At 39.3% G+C, this 23,680-nt stretch overlaps 1 protein-coding gene across 2 annotated transcripts in view; it reads left to right on the top strand.

Moving 5' to 3' along the window:
- Positions 1-17,985, top strand: part of LOC117530880 (coiled-coil domain-containing protein 186-like) — a 41,304-nt gene extending 23,319 nt beyond the window's left edge. The window contains exons 12-16 of one of the 2 annotated variants that reach the window (XM_034193828.1): positions 95-284; positions 3,411-3,464; positions 4,749-4,977; positions 13,990-14,209; positions 17,587-17,985. In XM_034193828.1, the coding sequence (XP_034049719.1) occupies positions 95-284; positions 3,411-3,464; positions 4,749-4,977; positions 13,990-14,209; positions 17,587-17,670 (777 nt within the window). In that variant the 3' untranslated portion in view covers positions 17,671-17,985. Of the gene's footprint in view, positions 1-94; positions 285-3,410; positions 3,492-4,748; positions 4,978-13,989; positions 14,210-17,586 lie in introns of both variants that reach the window. The other variant, XM_034193827.1, reaches the window with a different exon arrangement.
- The last annotated feature ends 5,695 nt before the right edge of the window (positions 17,986-23,680 follow it).

Here is a 23,680-nt window from a genome sequence, read left to right as displayed (position 1 = left end):
CCAGACCTGAATCTGTCATGGCTGTTGTTGAAACTAGCATTCTTATTTTTGTCCCTTTTTTTTTTTTTTTTTTTTCCCCCCTTACATCATGCAGTCACGGGAGCTGAGGCAAGAGGAGGTGCTGAGGAAGCAGGAGGTGCAGGACCTGTGCGAGGAGCGAACGATGTTGCAGACAGAGGTGGGCCGTTTGAAAAACCAAGTGGAAGAACTGAGAGATGAGCTTGTGACTCAAAAAAGGAAACAAGCTGCCAACATCAAGGACTTGACCAAGCAACTCATACAAGGTTAGAAAAAGCTTCACATTTCTGTGACTGTATTATGGTTCAGAAACCAAATGAATTCAGCTGTTATTAACAGATGATTAAGAGTGGCTTTCAGGGCTGCCAGGACTCTGCAACTAGTAAAAAGGCTTCACAAGCAGCTGATAGGCCTGTCTGTCTTTATCTTATGTTATAGTCAGTCATTGATGTTAAAAGATGCCACCATGGCCCTAAATAAGAGGTTCACTGGTCCTCACCTGTATCTATAATAATCCAAAATTTCAGAGCTGAATATGCAGAACTTTTCTGGACCCACTCACTGAGTCACTAACTCTATACAATCCTGTGCTTTCCCTGTTAATTGCAAGCAACAAGGACACAGGCTCGTAACACTGATTGGGAAGATTGGACAATATAGTATTTTATGCTAGAGTTGATTGGGGTGGGGGTGGAGGGGGAAGAGTCTTAATTGAAGTACATTTTGCGTGAGTGCTAAAACAGCAATGTTTTCTAGAGGATAAGACGTCATGCGGGTTATGGTACCCTTGGCAGTTTCTGTGAAGGCTCTCAGTTGTCCAGGTGGTTTCCAAAGTAGAGAAGCTTGAATCTTGGACTGGACTTGAGAGAGGAGTGAAGGAGGCATTGTATGTGAAACAGTTGAAACCCAGCCTTAACCGGAGAGGGGGCCTGAGACATGCTTTGTCCCCTGTTTACAATGGGGTACTCAGGTCAAAGCAGTTTCAGTCCTTTGTTCATGGTAATGAGTCATTCATGTCATCAGAGGAGCCGTCAGGAGAGGCGTCAGTCCCATTGTTAGGAGGGACAGCTGCCCTGTCATTGGGATGGTGCTACTAGAGCACAATAGGTGCTAATTAGAGCAATTGTTTAGTCACTAGTCAATAGCAGTCTGCCTCTCGGTAGGAGGGGTCTGGTTAGGTTTAAAACTCCAGCTTTTGGGGCTTCTGTTATTCTTCTCTACAAGAGTCAAGACAGAAGTCAGACTACCAGAGCAAGAATTTTAGCTGAGGAAGCTTCTGCGACTTGAAGCGAAACGTCCTTGCGTCAAGCAACCCAGTCCAGTCGAAGATTCATGCTTCTCTACTATGTAACCTTGGCAGGTTCGTCAACAAACCGTAAGACCAGTGGTGGGCACAGTTCCGCTAATTATCAAAGCTAAAACAAACTAATTGCGGACAAATTATTGAAATTAACAACACGTCTGTCGTTTCACAAAGTGAAAATATCAGCTATATGTTTTAGTTTTAAAGTAATGCACTAATTTTGAAGGTTTTAGCGTTTAGACACAAATACTGCATTATGGGTACATTATACATCCCGACACAAGAAGATCTGTCAATATCTCCACTGGAAAGTATGCACGGAACTGGAGATGGAAGTCAAGGAGAACATCTGGGAGCATGAGCCAGCACCAGTTTCATCCAACGGAAAAGTAAAGTCATCTACGACAAAAAGATCCAAGCAGGAAGACATATCAAAGGAGGTGCAATAAAACCTGATATCGTCATCTGGAACAAGTAAGAGAAAACAGCCAAAATCATGGATGTGACAGGCCCCAATGACTATGGCCTGAATTGAGCTGAAAGGGGAAAGATCACAAAATACCAAGACCTGAAAAATGACCTACGAACAACATGGTCATTGAAAGACTTCGATATCATCCCAGTTGTGGTGGAGGCAACAGGTCTGATGAAGAACAACCTGAAGAAATACCTTGAGGCAATCCCCGGTCACGCAAGCGCACATGAGGTGCAGTTGTCTGCAATTAAAGGAACGATTACCATCTTGAAGAGAGCCCTCGGATACAACGCCACCTATGGTTAGGGTAACTATAGAGCAGGGGTGGGCAGCGAGGGCTGAGACACTGCAGGTTTTCCTTGCAACCAGTCACCTCAGCAGGTGGGTTGCTGATGAGCTTCTCCCCTGAACATAAACACCTGATTGTCAATTAAATCACCTGCTGAGATGATTGGTAGTAAGGAAAACCTGCAGTGTTTCGGCCCTTCATGGCACATGATTGCCTACCCCTGCTATAGAGCCTAGGGTGCAACATTATACCCCAGGTCTGGGGCCCACTGCATTCTATTAAAAAGAAATCAAAGATAAATGAAAAAACAAAGGTACATTAGTTTCCATAGACGGGCAAAATAGAGTATAATTTATACCATCATGTGCAGTCAAATTTGATATTTTTTTCAATCTCAAATAAATTAAAAAGTCAGACCGGAGCCATTTTTATCCATTGCGTTTTTGACATCTCTCAGCCAGAATAGTACAGATTTCCTCCTTGCTGTCGTTTGACTTCACTGGGTTGAGTGGAAAGCCTATGATTTAAAGTTGGGTTGCGCGTGCAGATTAACAGAGAATACAGGATGATTAGAAACAAAGGAGCTGAGAGTGCACAGATAAGTGTCGAGCTTAAAGAGCTCATTTTCTGTGCCTGCTTATTACTCTGGACACTCACAGCACTGTTCTCTTTTCACAAGCTTTGCACACAGTCTGCACATGGGACATGGCCTTTCTTTCCGAGTGAGTGAATGTGATGATCGGAGGTGAAGTTGGGCTTCATGGCTTCAGCACAGTCACTTTTATGCGGGAAAGGTTCAACTTATTTGGCGTCACATCACATTTATACAGATGGACCATAAATTAAAATGCCGAGTTCATTCAGCCAGTGATGTTTGGGTTACAGCATTGTTCTATGTTTGTTTTGGCATGCACTTGTCTTCAAAGATGTGTGTGTGTGTGTGTGTGTGTGTGTGTGTATAGCATGTGCCACTCCTCGCCACAAATGCATCACACAATCCCACACAGTTGTCATCAGTCTCAAGGGTGGGATGATTGTTTTGGTCATGTTCAAAGCATTTGTCACTCTGTTTCACTGGTCGTGCGGTCGCCCCTTAACACGCCACATCAAAACCCAGAGACAGAATTGTTACATCACTGGCCAGGAAGCAACAGATGATCCCAAGGTTACACGCTATGTTAAACGTCATACACAGTGGCAGTCGCTGGTATTGGTGGTGCGTGTCAGGGAGTATAGCATGCCAAAAGGGTGCCGTGAGAGGGGCTTTAGTTTCAAATCAAGTCATGTGTATCACAAACTCACAGGTGCCATCTTTCATTTTGCAGCTCGAAAGAAGCTGGAGCATGCTGAGAATGGAGGCTGTGACCGCGATGCTGGAAGTATGGGAAGTCGCTCCAGTTCTTCTGGTAACTTTGTTCTAGTGGTAGCGCATGCAGGGTTTATTGTTTTCAGGCCTGTCTGAACAAAATGACCACTTTTTAAAAAAAAAAAAACACAGTTTGGGCCAAACATCATGGAATATTTGAGGGTCGACCAAAGACAAAGTGGTAGATTTTTAAGGAAATCAAAATTTTTGCACAAACTCTGTTGGGGATGTTGAGGGTGGTTATTTTTCAATTTTCAGTTTCGAGTTTCAACCTATATTCAATTGAATACACCACAAAGACAAGATATTTAATGTTCAAACTGATAAACTTTATTGTTTTGTGCAAATATTTGCTCATTTTGAAATGGATGCCTGCAACACATTTCAAAAAAGTTGGGACGGGGCAACAAAAGACTGGGAAAGTTGATGAATGCTAAAAGAACACCTAATTGGAAACACGTGAGTGTCATGATTGGGTATAAAAGGAGCATCCCCAAAAGGCTCAGTCATTCACAAGCAAAGATGAGGCGAGGATCAACATTTTGTGAACAACTGCATGAAAAAATAGCCCAACAGTTTAAAAGAATGTTTCTCAATGTTCAGTTGCAAGGAATTTAGGGATTCCATCATCTACAGTCCATAATATAATCTGAGGATTCAGAGAATCTAGAGAACTTTCTACATGTAAGCGGCAAGGCCAAAAACCAACATTGAATGCCCATGACCTTCGATCCCTCAGGTGGCACTGTATTAAAAATCAACATCATTGTGTAAAGGATCCTACTGCGTGGGCTCAGGAACACTTCAGAAAACCATTGTCAGTTAACATAGTTCGTCGCTACATCTACAAGTGCAAGTTAAAACTCTACCATACAAAGCGAAGCTATACATCAACAACATCCAATTGAATATAGGTTGAAGAGGATTTGCAAATCATTGTATTCTGTTTTTATTTACATTTTTCACAATGTCCCAACTTCATTGGAATTGGGGTTGTATTTAGAAAAAGTGAGATACATTTTCCCAAAATAAGACATTTTTTTTTTCTTACGTTAAAAAAAATGTTTGGCAAGGTTATTTTTCTATTTAGACAAAAATTGTCTTTTTTTTTTTTTTTTTTACTGTTTTACTGTTTTACTTTCTTAGATATCAGTTTTTGCAGTGTGACTTGTGGCTTTTTGTAACATCAGAATATTTTGATTATCAACTGCTTGCTATATGTAGTTCTTCCTCCCAAGCTGCACGAATGGGCAGTTTCCTGAATTGAAACTGAATTGCCTTCATTTCTGTTTCATAGGCTCCTTAAACGCCCGCCACGGTGGTAGCAGCGGTGTTGAAGAACGATCCCCGGAGAGCCAAAGCAGCCCCTCAGTCGTGGTTGTGGACAGTTTCCCAGAGGTTGACAAGGCAGTGCTGGTGGAACGTATTGTTCGGCTACAAAAGGCCTTGGCTCGCAAGCAGGAAAAAATCGAGTTCATGGAGGATCACATCAAACAGCTGGTGGAGGAGATTCGCAAAAAGACCAAGTGAGTGGCACAAATCAGAGTGCAGCAGAAAAGAGAGATGAGGAGAAATCATTTTACTGGAACAGCTGTGCACAAAGTGTTGAGGTATTTGATTGTCCATTCATAATCAAAAATAACGCAAGTCGTGTTTCAGACCTTTGAGAGCTTGTTACAGAGGCACAAAATTACAGAAGCACAAGCAGCAGCATTAATTTAATACAATTCAATTTAGCACAAAATCACAGCATACATCACACTAAGGCCCTCCACATGGGTAAGGTCCAGCCTTACTCCCCCCCCCCCCCCCCCGCCCCCAAAGAAGCACATGGACATCAGACTGTCTGTCACATAAAACTATGTCATCATCCACCATGATTGCACTCCATAACCATGACCTAAAAGGTTGTCAACCCCAGACAACACCGTTACTCTAAAATGAACAGTAAAACAAAAATGTTGGCCTTGCCCATAAGTCCTTACCTGGGATAAGCGATCAACCTTTAATTTTCGAGTTTGCCTTGAGGTCAAAGATGACCTACAATTAGGTCAAATTTCATATTTAAGTAAAACATGTCGTGTCATAAACAAAAGTAAAGGACCTGATAAGAGGATCCAGAATATATCAAACGTTTTATGTTATGACATCATATGGTGACGTCATGATGAAAAAACCTGCAAAATTTAGATTTTTTTTTTTTTTTTTTATGTGGAAAAAACGTGCAAATCATCATTGCAGATTCTTGTAAGCTCATATATAGCAGTCCAATGGAGATGCCTTTCAGCACACAAAAGCGCCAAGGTCACAGGAAGGTCAAGCACAAAAATCGCCAAGAACATTTCCTGGTCGCGTACTTTTTGGGAGAGGTGATGGTCTAGTGCTTAAGGCGTTGGGCTTGAGACCAGAAGATCCTCGGTTCAAATCCCAGCCTGACTGGAAAATCACTAAGGGCCCTTGGGGAAGATCTTTAATCCCCTATTGCTCCCAGTGTGTAGTGACCGCCTTGTATGGCAGCACCCTTACATATGGGTGAATGTGAGGGTGGGCATGGGGTGAATGGCCCATGGGTGAATAGTAGCATCTGCTGTGAATGGGTGAATTGTAAAGTGCTTTGAGTGTCTTATGCAGATGGAAAAGCGCTATATAAATGCAGTCCATTTACCATTTTGCCTCCAAATTTGGCATGAGTATATTGAATGGCCTTGACCATTAGTCGCTCTTCTTGGTGGTCGTTCCTCGTGGTAGTCTCTCGTTCACCTTTTGGCAAGATACCCGTCACACTCGGGGTGACTTTTTTTTTTCTTCAGTTTTTCTTTTTGGCGTCCTCATTGGTCAGCAGCCTTTCAGGTCATGTTGATGGAATGCTTAAAGATGGATGATGCCTCCATGAGCTTCGTTATTTCCTTAGTTGTGTGATTCTGATGTTCTTGGGGGGTTAGTTTGTCTCATTTATACATTATAAACACGTGGCCTTACAGTACTATGAGATGTAAAGAACTGAGCTTGATATTAATCTACTGACATGTCCCTGAAACATTTCACAATACGTTTTCTGTCTTTGAAATAATACTGTCTTTAGCAAAAGTTGACAGGCATTATATGCTTGCAAACACTTTATTTTCCTCTCACCTCTCCACCTGCTTCATTTTTATTATATTGTTTACTCGTGTAAACAGTGCACCTCTTGGTAAATATCCCTCAGAGCTATTTATAGATGAGTAAGTGGTGAAAAATGTGGCTATGAATTGCTGATTGCTTTCCATCATCATCATAACCACCAGAAAGACGAAAGCTGTTCAGACGACGTTATCGTCACTTTGTATGTAGTTTATATTTTTAAGTGTTCAGATTTTAAAAGTATGGTTCATACGTTGAATTTGTGAATAAGGTGAAAGTGTGTCTGTGTACTACCACTGTACAACCGTGTTTGTGGATTCTGTTTTTCACATAATTGGGTTTGATTTAATCACTCTGTAAATCATACGGTGTGTGAGATGCAATAGTTGGTGCTATTTTCCACTCGCACACTGCAAAAACTGATATCTAAGAAAGTAAAAAAGACTTGTTTATAGAAAATTTGACTTATTTTTTGTCTAAATAGAAAAATAAACTTGTCGAGCATTTTCTACATGAGAAAAATGTCTTGTTTTGAGAAAATGTTTGCTAGTTTGCTAAGAATTCTAGCCAAGCAAATTTTTCTTACCTCATTGGCAGATTTTTTTTTGCTTAATACAAAACAATTTGGCTAGATTTAGGATTATTTGGCTTATTTTGAGAGGGGCAGTTTTTGCAGTGATTTGATCTGGCACGCTGATGTTATGCGTGCAGTCTGATGCTCTCTGGATGGTTCAGGCGCACTTCCGTACTAGTTTGAAAGGCAGCCATGGTTTCAACTACAGTAGTGTTCAGAATAATAGTAGTGCTATGTGACTAAACAGATTAATCCAGGTTTTGAGTATATTTCTTATTATTACATGGGAAACAAGATACCAGTAGATTCAGTAGATTCTCACAAATCCGACAAGACCAAGCATTCATGATATGCACACTCTTAAGGCTATGAAATTTGGCTATTAGTAAAAAAAAAAAGTAGAAAAGGGGTGTTCACAATAATAGTAGCATCTGCTGTTGACGCTACAAACTCAAAACTGTTATGTTCAAACTGCTTTTTTTTTTAGCAATCCTGTGAATCACTAAACTAGTATTTAGTTGTATAAGCACAGTTTTTCATGATTTCTTCACATCTGCGAGGCATTAATTTTGTTGGTTTGGAACCAAGATTTTGCTCGTTTACTAGTGTGCTTGGGGTCATTGTCTTGTTGAAACACCCATTTCAAGGGCATGTCCTCTTCAGCATAAGGCAACATGACCTCTTCAAGTATTTTGACATATCCAACTGATCCATGATACCTGGTATCGATATGTAGGCCCAACACCATAGTAGGAGAAACATGCCCATATCACATGATGCTTGCACCACCATGCTTCACTGTCTTCACTGTGAATTGTGGCTTGAATTCAGAGTTTGGGGGTCATCTCACAAACTGTCTGCGGCCCTTGGACCCAGAAAGAACAATTTTACTCTCATCAGTCCACAAAATATTCCTCCATTTCTCTTTAGGCCAGTTGATGTGTTCTTTGGCAAATTGTAACCTCTTCTGCACGTCTTTTATTTAATAGAGGGACTTTGCAGGGGATTCTTGCAAATAAATTACTCAAAATATATATATACTCAAAATCTGGATTAATCTTTTTAGTCACATAGCACTACTATTATTCTGAACACTACTGTACATCACTGGGCACAGACGATTTAACGTGGTGTCCTGGATCAAGCTGTTTCTGGTCAGAAATAAAGATGTGAAGAATATCACTCTTGAAGACATCAAGGAAATGTAGGTACTCCGTGCATTAGCGTGTTTCTCAATCATGGTCCTCGGGACCCCAAGCACTGCACGTTTTTCTATTTGCTACATATCACTCAGTCAGATGTGTTCAGCCAATAATCAGTCAGTCTGGCACTGGTCTAATTATAATTTATGTACTTTAATTTAGCACTTTGGTGTGAAGCTAGGTTAAGTCTGCTGAGCTCCTTATGGGACTAAACAGAAACATGCTGTCACTTTGGAAAGATCTGATGTCGTTTTTGTATGATTTCAGTGACTGTTTTTATTTTTAAATTGGGACGGGTTTCAGGCAATATTTGCCATTGTGTTTGGTTTGGTTCTGCTGACCTTCTCCCTACCCAACCCACAAGGATGGTTATAATACTAATACAGTTTCCGCTGCCAAAAATGAACACATGCTACGTACATGCCGTGTTTCTCACTTTCTGCACTTGCTGGCTGCATTTTCCCTTCCACTGTCTTGGTTTGCCCAGTCTGACATGTAGCAATACTTTGACGCAGTACTTATGACACAATATGGCATCACTCCATCAGCTGATTGATTAAAGAAGTCAAAGTAAACTCAGCAGCATGGGCGCCCGCCATGGTTAGAATCCCACCCACACCCTCATTTTTAATCTTGCAGCTAATCATGCAACGTCTAATTATTTCTGCTCCCTTTGCACTTGTTGCTTTTCCGATTGTCAAAAAAGGGAGAAATATAGCATTTTGGCATAACTGAAGTGAAATAAAAATGTGATACATTTATTGGCTTGGAGATTTTAACTGGTTGCTTGAATTTGAAATTGGTTGTGATGGGTTAGCTATTTCTTTAAATTGGAATTGCATAAAGGATTGTGGGTATCATCTTTTCCAAACTATATGTCATGCGGGAGTATTAGTTGTATTTGTCCAAAAATGTGCCTCAAAGAGTGGAGGGGAAAAAAAAGTCTGTCTCATTGGTCTGCAAGTCAGATTGTTGTTCTTTTTTTATGTTGCCCCACTGTTTCATGCAACCAGAAGCAAAAATAATCTAATCAGTGCTTTATGAGTTCATAAGGCAAACACAGCATTAGCGAGCAGAAGCTAATGATAAATGTTACAGGGCAGAAAATTTGAGAATAAACTGTTTCTTGTTGCCACTGAATTTACGAGTGTGGTCTGGTCTTTCAGTTTGAGGGCATGATTTATTCATTTCACTCCTCTAAGACCCAGCGCACTGTCTTCATGTAGATCTTCTTGTTTTACAGCAAGTGGCATCCAACTTAATGGTGCATTATTGCCACCTTTTGTTTCTGGATTGTATAGCTATACTGATATATACCTGATCTATACTCTATATATCAGGATAGCTTGTCATGCATGTAAACATTGCCATCTTTTGGCTCTCGATGATAGTGCAGTATTTAAAAAAAAAAAAAAATTTATACATGCATGTTTGTTGTAGAATCACCCAAACATTAAAAAGCCCACTTTTTTTTTTTTTACATTATTTGGCATCTGTCTATATTGAACTTGAGATTATTTTTAGAAATAATTATTTTCATGGTTGCTTAATTTAATGACTCATCATTTAATCTCTAATTATTCAAAAAGCTTTCAATAAAATCTGTTTCAATTTCCAAAATTTTGTGTCAAGTGATCTGCTCCCAAAAATTTACAATTTACATTGATATTGAAAAAATGAAAAATGTAGGAAACCTCACTTCTGACATGCTGGAACAACTGAAATCATTTTAATTGATTCACGACTTAAACCCTTGATTGACTAATGAAATGTTTAAGTGTCATTTTTATGTTGATCAGCTTGATTGTTTCAGCACTACATAGTCTTCCATATCAAATGCTTTAAGCCTTTAAAGGCTCAGTAAGAGTATTTAAAGGTCAACACAGCCATGCTGTGACATTGTCTTTCTTTGTGGATTTTCTCTTTTCTTCCACTTACATTTTTCTCCCTTCATTTTGTAGCTTGGATTTAATCCATTAGCCTCAACCTAAATTCAACAGTGAGGACAAATCCCACGATTGCAGGGCTAAATTTAGTTCTCTTAAAACCTCAGCTAAGGGAAGAAGGTTGCGCTAAATAGGATGTGGATGTGAAATTGTGTTTTTTGCCTTTTCTGTCCCTCCAAGACAACATGGGTGGATGCCTCAGGGCTATCTGTAAGCCTGGGGGAGAGCTGAATAAAGAGAGATGAAATTAAAAAGCTAATGGCCCCGTTGCAATGGAGAGTTGGTGAATTATAGATTTAATTTGTTATTTTACCATCACGCCCCCTCCCCACACCAAAGTATCACTCACTGACTGTTAAACTGACAGCGACATGGAGAGAAGGAAGAAGTATCTGCATTGGATACATTCATACAAAATCCCTTCTGCAGGGTTGTGTGGACTTGTGATGGTGTTGTTTGCATTTAGAATATAACCTTTGTAAAACAATAAGAAAATAACATTTACTTATTGGAGTTTTAGTACTACATTTCTACACAGAAGTGTTCTGCCTCTCACTGATAGTGAAACGTGCACCAATATTTCAATCGTCCATTCAGCATCCATCATTCATCCAGTAGGTGGCAGACATGTCTATGGCATAATGGATAAGCCAAAAAAGTTGCTTTTATTTGTTTTAATTGATCTGATGCATTGCATTATCATATTGACAAATTAGAGGAAATGGACCCAATGTCCATCTATACACTCCCTACATTTTACAGGGTGCCTTCTGTGTTGTAACTATTTACCAAATTGCCACTTTGCACATTCTGCATGGCCTCCTTTTTCAAACATTTCTCAATTCACTTTATATCAATTCAATTTATTTTCATTTATATAGCGCCAAATCACAACAAAGTTGCCTCAAGGTGCTTCACACAAATGAAGTCTAACCTTACCAACCCCCAGAGCAAGCACACAGGCGACAGTGGTAAGGAAAAACTCCATCTGATGATTTGAGGAAGAAACCTCAAGCAGACCAGACTCAAAGGGGCGACCCTCTGTTTGGGCCAAGCTACTGACACAATTTACAAAACATTTCTCTTTTGTTTTTACTAAAAACTCTCACGATGGAGCTGTGGTTCAAATATGGACCCTGCCAAGCCTAGTCCAAGGTAAGTGACATCGTATGGCTCAGGTGCTGTGTTTGGATAGGGGTGTTTTTTTTGTTTGTTTGTTTTTTCCCCCTTATGGCTCCTCTGTAGTGCCCACATAGCCATGGTTTAGCATTTGTCTGTGTTACAGAGTTGTTGCTTGGTTTGAATAAAATAAAAACTAGTATTTTTATTAAATAGTAGAATTAAGCTCGACATGAGTAGTTTCTTGATTGACGTCTGTGAAGGACTTGAACTTCTTTAACGTTATTAAATCACCTGTCCCCCTGTCTCTGAGTTTTATTTTATTAGGCAACCTAATCATGCTGTTTACCTCCTTTTGGAGGGTAATTAGTGTGTTTAACAGAAGTTGGCGGCAACTCATGTACGGCGTTCTCATTTACAGCCATAAATGAGAGACACACCAGTGCAACCTTTTCTCAGTCTGAGGATCTACTGATACAAATAATAATCCAGTACCGATCCTTGTCAATGGAAAGACTTTTTTCTAAATGCCTGCTTCAGAATTACAGATGCAGTCTTTACATTCAAATAACTTTGTGAATTTGGCTGATTGCTAATCTGATAATCAATACTCAAGTAAGGCCAGAATCATTGTGTGGTATAACTGCCTGTTTTTACTGTTTACATGACAGTAAAAAACTTGCTGTGTAAAATATCCAAATGAACCTTGAAGACTTGAAGTCACTGTACCTAATGAAAAGTTACCAACTTCATTTGACTAATTTTCTACTTCACATCTGTTCAAGTTAGCCATCGCACAAGAAGTGCACGTGGATGTCGTGCAATATTTGCTTTCCTTTTTTGTGTGGTACTTGTTGTCTTTGCATCATTCAGACGTTATCTATTTGCTTCCTCTTAATGTACTTCTTTTCAGTTATCTCGCTGAGATTCATCCACGAAGAATCCTTGCGATGTCACATAACAGTTGTTCGTCTCTTTGTAGAAAAGCTTCAGAAAAATAAATAAAACAGAGCAGAGAAAGAAAGTCATGCAGAGCCTGGAATTGGAATAAATTGCTGCTTATTAGCAGGGGGCTGAAAAGTGTTGCTGTTTTTAGATGTCAAGTCTTCAGATATACATGCTGAGTTGTAAATGGGGCGCTTTCTTTTCATTGGGCCACTAAATAGCACTTTTCACTTCTTGTCCTTTTGTCTTTGATGCCTGTCTGTCCTTAATGGCTAGCGGTTGTCCTGAGCTTTACCACTTAAGGTTGATGACTTTAGAAATGCACAGAAAAAATATGAACATCTATTTTCTATTTCACATACAAACTCTTTTTTTTTTTTTAAATCTGTTTTTGTCATTTTTATTCTATGTATGTATTTTTTCCTTTTGCATCATACAACAACTAGTACACTAACAAATCCTATCTTCTGACACAACTGCAAATTAAAGGAGAGTTTTGACATTTTCCAACTTTAGTTTTATTTTTAGATTTTGGGGGGGGGGTCATCTTTTCACTCAAGACAAAAATGAATTTGGATTGTTACTGATTTGGAACGCAAGCACCAGCACAGGCTAACTGGCTAATTAACGTTAATGGATGGGGCAATCTGACGCAGTCAGAGTAATTGGCTTCTTGTCACCACTGAACAGGCAAACACCTCATTAAAAAGGGCTAAGGTAAGCAGCTGGCACTTTCTTAAAGTTTATTCACACTTAGTGTAGTACAACAGCGAGCAGGGGTGGTGGCCAAGTGGTTAATGTGCTTGGTTTCAGTTCAGAAGGTTCCGGGTTCAAATCCCACCCCTGCCACATTTCTCCATGTAATGTGGAGTTGCGTCAGGAAGGGCATCCGGCGTAAAACTTGTGCCAATTCAACATGCAGATCCACCTTGGATTTGCTGTGGCGACCCCAAGTGCAAACAAGGGAGCAGCCGAAGGGACTTATTATAGTGTAGTACAACAGCATACGTTTACCTCATCCAGAGATTCTGTTAATTTTAACCCCTTCAGTTATGATGAATAGTTGTTTACTCTTGTTTGTGATTGCCCCATCCAGTAACATTAATTAGCTGGTTAGCCCGCAACATTGTTTGCATTCTAAATTAATAACGTGCCAATGAAATTAGTTTTTGTCCTGAGTGAAAACATGACCCCCAAAATATCTAAAAATGGGTTGAAAAATGTTGCCCTTCTACTTTCAATCTTGTTTTATTGAGATATGCATTTTTAACGTGAACAATTCCACTTTCTCAAAAATGCACACAGTTGATTGATGGTATAGTGGCAGCTCTTTTTTCTTTTCTTTCTTTCTTTTCTGTGCCTGGGGCATTAATATTCTTTTGAGCTTTGACCGAGTGCAACCTTTGCGCATACTGGAATTACTATTCAAGTGGCATACACTGCGTTTGCGAGCTTAAATTATGTTGCTCTGTTGAATCTCAGTATTTTATCCCCTAAATTCAAATTTGTCTTTGCCAAGCAGCTGGACGGGTTTCATCTTTGAACGTTTACAAATGCATATTGTGCTATATTCACTCTGTGTGATTCCTCTGAAATGGTCATTGAAACTAACCTGCACCTTCCACCTCATAGAATTATCCAGAGCTACGTGCTCAGAGAGGAGTCGGGGACCCTCTCATCAGAGGCTTCAGATTTTAACAAAGCCCACCTGAGCCGACGGGGGGGCATCATGGCTTCACTTTACACCTCCCACCCGGCGGACAGCGGGCTGACCCTGGACCTGTCCCTGGAGATCAACAGGAAGCTGCAGGCCGTGTTGGAGGACACACTACTTAAGAACATTACTCTCAAAGTAAGTTCCCCCAACAGGCACAAAGCTGTAAATACAAACAAAATGGTTTATGTAAAAGTTGCTGAATGTGCATGCACAAGCGCTAACATATTGTTCAGATAGTTCAGCTCTTAAAACGAGGAACCTGCCTCAAATTATGCATCATAAGTGAAAGAAGCTGTTTTAATTTGTGATTTACCAGTTACCGGATCATTAGTGCTGGAGGCATACATTTGCATACCGAGAAGGACGTTCTTTAGACCACATAGCCATCAGTTTAGCCAGCTTAAATTTTTTAAACATAATTTATTTGATTTTAATGCCCTGGGTCTGCCCCTTTTGCCTTAATTTGACCCAAAATATAATGGCCAGTAGTGGGCACAGCTAACCAAAAAGTTAGCTTCGATAACCATTAATCCAATAACTGAAAAGTTATCTTTCATGACGCTAAACCGATAAACTGCTAAAAAAAAAAAAGATCTTTATTACAGATAACCGATAACTTTTAGTATTGATTCGGACACGGCCACATCAGATTACACTGTCGGCTTCTGATAAACCAGTTTCACTTTCACTTTTCACTGCTGGGTAAATTCAAAGATCACAAACATATAAGAACACATGAAAAATGAATGAATAAAAAATAAAACCCCAAACACTGTCATCTTTCAAAAGCAGTAAAACACAGTATTAAAAGTCACATTTTATCTCAGTATTATATGAACTAAAAAGCTGCTGCTTTTTTCACACATTTTGAACCCTGTGGCTTAAACAACCGAAATACATCCATTAATGCATTGATTGGCACAGTAAAAGACATGTTAGTAAATATAAATTCTTTCCTGTTAGTGTCAGTGGGATTCATCTGAATAAATAGTGTCCTTTTTTTTTTTAATCCAAAACAGTGTCTGAAACACTGAAGAATAGTCCCTCTGTACACAGCTGCACCGTCAGAGCTCCTCTTCCCCACTGAGTCTTGGCCATTAAATTATCCCGTCAGCCACAAAGAAATAAAATAAAGTTAAAATTAGTCCGTTTTGTTTGTTGAGTGGACGACTCACTGTAATGTCCAAAGTGAACCTGAACTACACTACCCACAATGCTCCCTGCGTCGACGGGCCAATCACGTCTTGAGCTTTATGACGATGTCATCAGCACGTGACAGGCAGCCAGTCTGCCACAAACACACAACAGATGGACTAAAATGTTTGATTTTAGGGTTTACAAACATTTTGACCGTTAAACTTTGCTCACTGTACCAGCAAAAAAAAAAAATGTTATCAGACTGAAAGTTATCGAAACTAAATTTATCGGAAGATAATCCGATTATGGTTTTAAAACGTATCTGAAAAGCCAGTCCGCTAGCAAAAACATTAACTTTGATAATTATCTGTTATCAGATTAGCTGAAATGTGCCCACCACTGATAATGGTGTACATAGTAGCCCAGGCTCAAACCTTTTGCCACTTTTTGTGAAAACCACTTACGTTTTGTGGAATTTTGCCAGTAAACCAAAATTCTAATAATGGAATTGGACAAAAGGATGGCCTCCATGGTTGAAGGTAGTGCTAATGATGAATTGTGATCATTTCCATGTTTGTGTGTTCTGGTCAGTTTTATGCAGCAATAGGAAGGAAGTTAGTACTATTTAGACCCTGAGATCCTTGGGTGTCGGTGTCACTTGCTTTCAAAAATTTTAAATATTTCAGCATCAGCTGCTCCCACATAAAGTGGCATGAAGAAGGACTGATCTTAAACGAGCTGCCATCCTCATTGGTGTGGCCTGCATTTCCATTTTTTTGCTTTTTAATGTTAGTGGGTGCAAAAAAAAAAAAAAAAAAAAAAAAAAAAAGCTTTAATGCGTATGAGTTGCCCCCCCACCCCCCTCCAAAGGAAAAAAAAAAGAAACTGCTTCATATTGTTTCAAATCTATCTCAGATACCCTGTGTAGAGAAATGAGGCGGCAAATTGTATTGTGGGTGTTTTTTTTTTTTTTCTGATGGAATTCTTTTATTTATTTTTGTAACCTTGTTCTCTCAGTTCCTTTTATCATTGCTGATATTGGAATGACTTTTCTGTTAAGACTTCTTTGATTCTTATAAAAACAACGCACGTCCTTCAAACTTTTACATACTTCCAACAATGTACTTTTTCTATCCAGGCTATTTTCTCTAAGAGAAGGTCACTTGCAGAGGGCAGACCTTCACGACCTATAGTCTGCTTTTCTATGATGCGTATAACAACACGCAGCCCTCCACAACAACTAGCGGCCGCACTGAGCAGAGAATGTGTGTCATGATCGGCTCAGCCGCTGTCACTCCGAGCGACCATGCCCCCAATTACAAATAACTTTATGGCTTATAACATCTTCAGCTAAGAAGTTCAACAAAAGTAATTCACCTCCTGTACAGTTATTTTAATTTATATGGTGCCAAATCACAACAAAGTTGTCTCAAGGCACTGGTTGGTAAGGTCTAACCCTACCAATTGTTCCAGTTGTACTTACAGTTGTCATGCAGGGGAAACTATCTATAGAGAGCAAAACTGTTTTTGTACTAGGCTGTAAACATGTTTACTTCTGCTCTAAAGTGGATGTTGTAATATGGACTGAATGGGAACCTGCTTGCTTTTGGAGCACATGTCACGTGGCCAGTCAAGGACCTGAAACTGCAACTTTTCTTGTTCCAGTAGCGTTTCATCTGAGGCATTGAAGTTTACCACATGGTGGATTTCTATAATCCTGCTAAAAATCCAGTCACTATTGAGAACAAATTTAAATCCTGTTGGAAACATGACCTCATTGGTGAAGGTTGGTGTTGGGGGCTTGACGTCAGTATGTGCATATGCGTCAGTTGGGTATATTGATCTCAGACTGGCGTCCTGTCCAGGGTGTACACCACCTCGTTCGCTATGATTGCTGGGATAGGCTCCAGCCCCCCGCAACCCTTAATAAAACCCTTTGGATTAAGCAGTTGAAGATAAGTAAGTGAATATATTGACCTCAAGAGGCCTGTTGTCTTTGGAATCAAAGGTCAAGGTCACTGGAGTTTACTTTGTAAAACTAATAGGATTGGAATATGTCTGGCTGCCACCAAACATGGGATGTGTGCTAGGCAGGGTGACCCCAAGAAGCCTCTTGATCTTTGGGGTCAAACGGTGTAAATCACTGAAGTGTACTTTGTAAAAGCATTCTGTAGAAAAGCATCTCGTCAATCGTAAGCTTATCAATGTTAGCCCAGAGCGATGGGGTTAGCGCAGACTGCTTGTGCTTGTTTTTATACTACATAATAAATGTTGTAAAGTATTTTCTGCTACTATTACACACTGTAGCACCCCCCCACCCCATGCCAAAGTGTGTCTCTTCCTCACGGGTGTGTGTGTGTGTGTGTGTGTGACAGGAGAACCTCCAGACGCTGGGAGCAGAGATCGAGCGACTGATGAAGCAACAGCGGGAATCCAGCAAGGCTGTGAAGAGCAAGTGAAGGAGGAGAAATGAGGCGGGAGAACCCGCTGACACCTTATCATTGTCTACTCCCAACATATGAAGGCACACGCTGAATGTTTTAAGTGCCAGTAGTACCTGGGGCTAATCCGTGGAGGATGTCTTAACTTACTTGAACTGTCACTGTTCCATCCACGCCTCTCTTTTTTTTTCCAACACGAAGACTCCTGTTTTCCCCTCTGGATGCTCCCTCTGGATTACTAGTCATCGAGTCGATTGTCCTCTCGGCTAACTGACTGAACTCACGATGCTATAATTATGAATGTAAATCGAAATCTGTCTGTGAAACGGTTCCAACAACAAAACACTGATTTGCTGTCCATGTCTTCCCATAAAAAACTGAATTAAGCAGAGAATTTGTATCTTATATGTTCTTTTTCTCTGCCGTAGCTCTGAGAGGAGGATAGTCATTGTCCACCTGTGTCCACTCAGCATCTCGCTGCGTCTCATGGTGTCCCGCTGCCAAAACGCCGAATGTGTTTTTCAAAAATTCAACCTCAGCTTGAACATAGGTAAAGCTTGACCCTCAGAACAGAGTGTGCCAACAGAGCTTTTTTTTTTTTTTGGTCTCTCTTTCTCGCTCACTTTTTTTTTTTTATCCTCTCTTTGTTCTGCATAACACCTGGTGCGCTGATGATGCAGCGAGCTTCACATCAGCAGTCCCGCCCACGTGGTACTGGTGCTACACTGAAATGAAGACACTATCTTTGCATTGTGTGGGAGATTCTGCAGCTTCAAATGAATGGGAGAAAATCTGTGATGAAAACTAGAACGGCACTAATGAGAGTGCTCACTTCCAGAAAGGCCCAAAACATCCCAGCTGTTTTTTGTTTTTTTTCCCCCCCCCTTAATAATAAATAAAACCACAGGGTCCACTTACTAAATGGATTTGCTTCAGTGGGACTTTTCCAGATGAAATAAATATAATATATATATTTTAAACAAAATAAACTGAAAATCTGACCTTCTGGTAATGTTAAATTATTTTATATCTTAAAGAATACCACCAAAATTTGATGGAATTATTTTCAGTCCATCCCTGTCAATTTAAACCCGAAGTGTACATTTATGCCATAAAATAGCTGTCCACCTGTTTTTTTTTTTCTTCTTTCTTCTTCTAGCGAGAGCGAGATTGCGCTAACAGACGCAGACAAAAACTTAGTGGTGGCAGTATCATTACACTGAACTGTAGTTTCATTTTGAACATGACCTTTTTTTCCTTTTGTTGCCAAATTTGTATTATAATAATGGATAGTTTTTATTTTAAGTAATATGTGTAGAAAATTCCTTAATGATATACAACTCCTGTCACATTTTACAGAGTTTTCCCAAATTTTAACATCCTCTCTTGCTGAAACGAAAGCGTCTAAAGATTATTTTGCCTCATTTTAAACTGTGTGCAGACCACTCTCTTTGCACAAACATGATCTGTTGAGGATAAAGGAAAAATGTGTTTGTTCTTATAGCACTCCTCTTTTTTTGTGTAGCATCGCTGAGCCTGTTGAAGTCACTAAAGCGTGTAACTGAACACGAGACCCATAGCAGCTCAGGAAACTGACAGATCGCACGTAGGGACAAAGTGCAATGCCATCCTGTTTATTCTTTAGTGCTTTTTTCTGCTGAATGTGTTGGTGCAAAACTATGCCGTGCGTGCAAGTTTCTAAATGTGCAGTGTGTCTCCATATGTGCATCTGCCTTTTTTTTTTTTTTTTTTTTTTTTTAAAACGCTCATTAATGTGTTAAGATTTGTCAGGTTTCACCAGTTGACTGTTCATTTATTAGGGCTGAAGAAACAAAAAAGGGACGTGAAGTGAAAATGGAGTCATGAATATGGCATTCATGATTCACATCACCAAAATGTCAATCAAAAGCCACGCTCCACTGTCACACTGAATTTAAGTTTTTGGCTTTTCACCTTGTCAGCCCTGACCTGTTTTTGAACTTTTATTTTGTCGTGACAACAGCAGATCAAGAGAAAAGTGAAAGTTCAACATACAAAACATGGTTTTTGCAGAAACATCATCACTGTTTGACTGGCACACAGTCTGCACAAGTCGGCATGGCGTGTTTGCAGACTGTCCAAAATTAAGTGGCTTCGTGAGTGGACACAGTTTCTCACGGGGGTGGGTTGGGACATGGTAGAAGTAACAAATACATGCTTGCTGCACTTGGGTATTGTGATGGATGTATGGCACACAGAATTTTCAGTTTTTATCCATTTATCACTTCCACCCTTCAGGACGCTTTTCTAAATGACATTTTGTTTTTTTTTTGTGTGTGTGTCTGTGTGAATGATATATGGGAAAATGACTAAATGCAGTTTTGTTTAAATCATGGATTTTCAGTCAGTTCCGGTTTAAATGACTTCATTTATCACTTTTTAATTTCAAACCCATTTTTATCACTCCATTTTTCAATTCGTATGCATTTTTTGGGCTTGGATGAGCAGCACTGGGTCAAAGAAATAAGTTTAGACGGCTACCACAAGTTTTATTCTATTTTATTTGTGTCACAGAGTTTCATTGAAGTACAGTACTCTACAATATGAATAGAAGTATTATTTAGCTGAAATGTTTTACTTATACATATGCACATGCAACACAGGTTTTTTTTTTTTTTTTTTTTTTGGTGAGTTGAAGCAAAAACTCCCAGATGACATCTGTGCATGCACCAGCTTTATTTCCTTTGTTCACTAATTTGTTAAAATTGATGTTGGTGAGCCGAGATAAACCTTCCACCTGGATGATTGTGCAGCATTAAGATGCTGATTAAGCAGTAGGATTATTGGACAGATGTTTGTTTGACAAATAAAAGGACTCCCTAAAATGTGCAGTTTTTCTTGGGGGGGCTTTTTAGAACATGAAGCGGCTGGATGTGATGGTCCTGGCTTGGGGTGTTTCACATGATCTGATTGGGGGCATCTAATGCTCCCTCAAAACTTAATTGTTCTATTGTTTTGTGTGATTAAAACTGTACATTTTACTGTTTGTGCAACAGTGAAGTCCTTCATTTATGGAACGTTTAAAAGGTTTGTGTCCACAATTTTGAGAAATAAGCCTTTATGTGCACAGAAAAAATGTTTAATGCTTTTATTTCAATGCATGGAAAAATTGAAAACAAAATCAAAGATACGGCATTAATAATTTTAGTGCACAGTTTTTGTACTGCCCAAAAATAACTAACACGGGTGTCTCTGAGGCGCCATGTTTGCTGCAGATTATCGCATTACAAAGTTAATTGATGTTGCATATTTCAAAATAAAGTAGCTCGTGAGCATCCCTGCATTTTTGTCACATAGATGTCTTTTTTCCACAACCTGTGCTAACTTGCATTTTGCATTTTAGATGAGTTGCGCACACGTCACGTTTCAGCTGTTAAGAGGGGAAAGGGTCTCTGCAGCACTCTGGATAGAAGTGTCATTATATGAAGTAACGAGTGTCAAACACAAAACTTTTTTGTTGTTGATTTGTTTTCCTGCTGTGCAATGATTCTCCCGCTCTGATTGTTCCAAGCTGTGATTATAACACATTTATCGATGTATCATTCTGTAAAATTCTGACATTTTTGTTTTTTTTAAATGATTATGATTGCGTGTGTATATATGGTGTTTCCAGGGAATTAAAGGAGACAAGTCTTAACTTCCTCTTGTATCTGCTGTTTTGTCTGTTTTTAAACAGGTTGAGGCACCTATAGGTGGTTCTCAGAGTCAGCGATGCTCAAGGTTGTGCACGTGTCACTGCAGCACTCATAAATCTGATTTAATACCCACAAAGTGTGAATTGTCCAGAATATGTCTGGGACTAAAAAAAAAAAAAGAAGTGAAAATTGCAGAGACAAATAGTCCAGCAGAGGAGTGAACATCACTGTGATAAAAGCTTCACAATTGGTGAGGACACTCATCTGGTCATATTTTTAAAAGCACGTTGGCAGTGGGGCAATAAATTGTCTCTGAGTGCACCGCTCACCTTTGATGAACAAATTAATATAATTAAAAAGAAATACATAGACATCAATGTGACAGCCAGCAGTGAAAGTTGTATCAAAACTGCATTTAAAACAAAAAAAACAAAAACTTAAAACAGTATCATGCTGTTAATTGTTTGTTTGTATTTCTGTGATTACTTAGATATTTCTGTTGACATTGTTAAAGTTTTATTGGGATTATCAGCAAACTGACAGCAATTAATGTCAGATACGGATGCAGAGAAGCAGACAGCTTGTTGAGCGTAAGCTGAATTCATTATTATTATTTATCAATCGATTGACTCAATGGATTAACTTCTTAAAATAATTGTACAAATGCAGGGTTCTGGTGTAGAAAGCAACTGTAAAAGATTAGTCAAAGGCTTGATTGCTGACTTATGTTTTAATATGATTAGGGCTGTTAAAAAAATATCTCTAAGGTTGGAAAATGTCTTTTATTTGCACTGTCAAATTTAATTGACTAAATCATTTGTACCAAAATAAGTGCTGCCCATCATATTTTTGTTCATTTCAATTCCAGAAGTGTATTCATGTCATATGCATTATTGTTGTTTTTTTTTTTTTTTTTGTAGGTCTACCCCTTATTACATCTTCCACGGAGGTCATGGTCCAGTCAGTAATTTCTTTTGGCTTCTCTGATTTTTACTCTGAGTTGCAATAGTGGAAAGGATTCACTTTTAGATTTGGCACAAATATGACAAATCTCCAGGTGCACATGTTGAATGGGGCACTGGTGGTCTATAACTAGGCCCCTTCTCTTTTGGAAGCAGGCGCACTAGTCACTTAAATTAATTTGCCGTTATTAGTCTGAAATACATTTTTACAAAGCTAGCCTCAATATTTTCCCCCGTTTTCCATAACATTGCATGATACTATTATCGTTCCAGCAGCCATGAAGACATTAAGAAATATGGAAATCTGATAATTGACCCCAGTGGCCTTGACCTTCACCCAAATTGTTGACCTCTCTGTGATCTTGCCTGGGTAATTGTGGAATCCACCTCCATGTATATCACATTTGGCCCAAATTAGGTTGAAAATTAATATCTTTGACTCTCTTTTTTTTTTTTTTTTTTTATAGAAGGGATTTCTTTTCTTATTATTGCTATTTCTTCTTATTGCTTGTGCACCAGTAACACCAGATCAAATTCCTTGTACATGCGAACTTACCTTGTAATATATTTGATTCTGTTTTTGATTCTTGACCTTTCGCTAAATGAACTCCTTAAGCACAAATACAGGGTCAGTCTTCATCAAGTTTTGCCAAACAGCCAAAAGGCCTGGGGGTTCAGGCCAACAAACAGACAAACACAACCTCAAACCTCTTGGTTGATCTTGAATGTGATCTCACAGGTGCAACTCCAGAACCCACCTTCATATTTGCGCCATATCTGGTGCAAATCAGAGTGAAAATCAGAATTTTGACTTGTAACTCCAGGTAAATGGACTGCATTTATATAGCACTTTTCCATGTGCATCAGATGCTCAAAGCGCTTTATAATAATGCCTCACATTCACCCAACCGGGAGCAACTAGGGTGATTCAGGACCTTGCCCAACCAAGGATACAAGGATCATATGGTCTCAATCCCAACGCTTGGCCACTAGACCATGACCACCCCACCCCTACCCCCCCACAGACTGAGTTTACCTTGAACTTCGCCAAAACAAGTGGCAAATTTGGTCATGAAACTTCCTGCCAACAGATGAAACGGGCATTTTACCAAAGTAAAACAGAAATCAATGGGAGGCATTCTACAAAATATAAAGATACACATAACTCAAAGTCTAATCAACCCTTCATTGACCTACTATAGTCTGACCTTCAGACTTATGATTTAAAGGTTGACATTTGTCATACTGGTTGGCATTAACATGGTCGAAGACTTAATAATATATAATATGCATTTTGATGGAGGACTTTGTTCTACTGAGTGCCCCTGTAGTTTAGTTATAAAATGCTTTATATCACAAATCCTGCATTTGGCTCCACATCACAATTTCATG

The sequence above is a fragment of the Thalassophryne amazonica genome, chromosome 18 (genome assembly GCF_902500255.1).
Source record: "Thalassophryne amazonica chromosome 18, fThaAma1.1, whole genome shotgun sequence".
In the NCBI taxonomy this organism is placed as follows: Eukaryota; Metazoa; Chordata; class Actinopteri; order Batrachoidiformes; family Batrachoididae; genus Thalassophryne; species Thalassophryne amazonica.
This window is presented reverse-complemented; position numbering and strand designations above follow the sequence as displayed.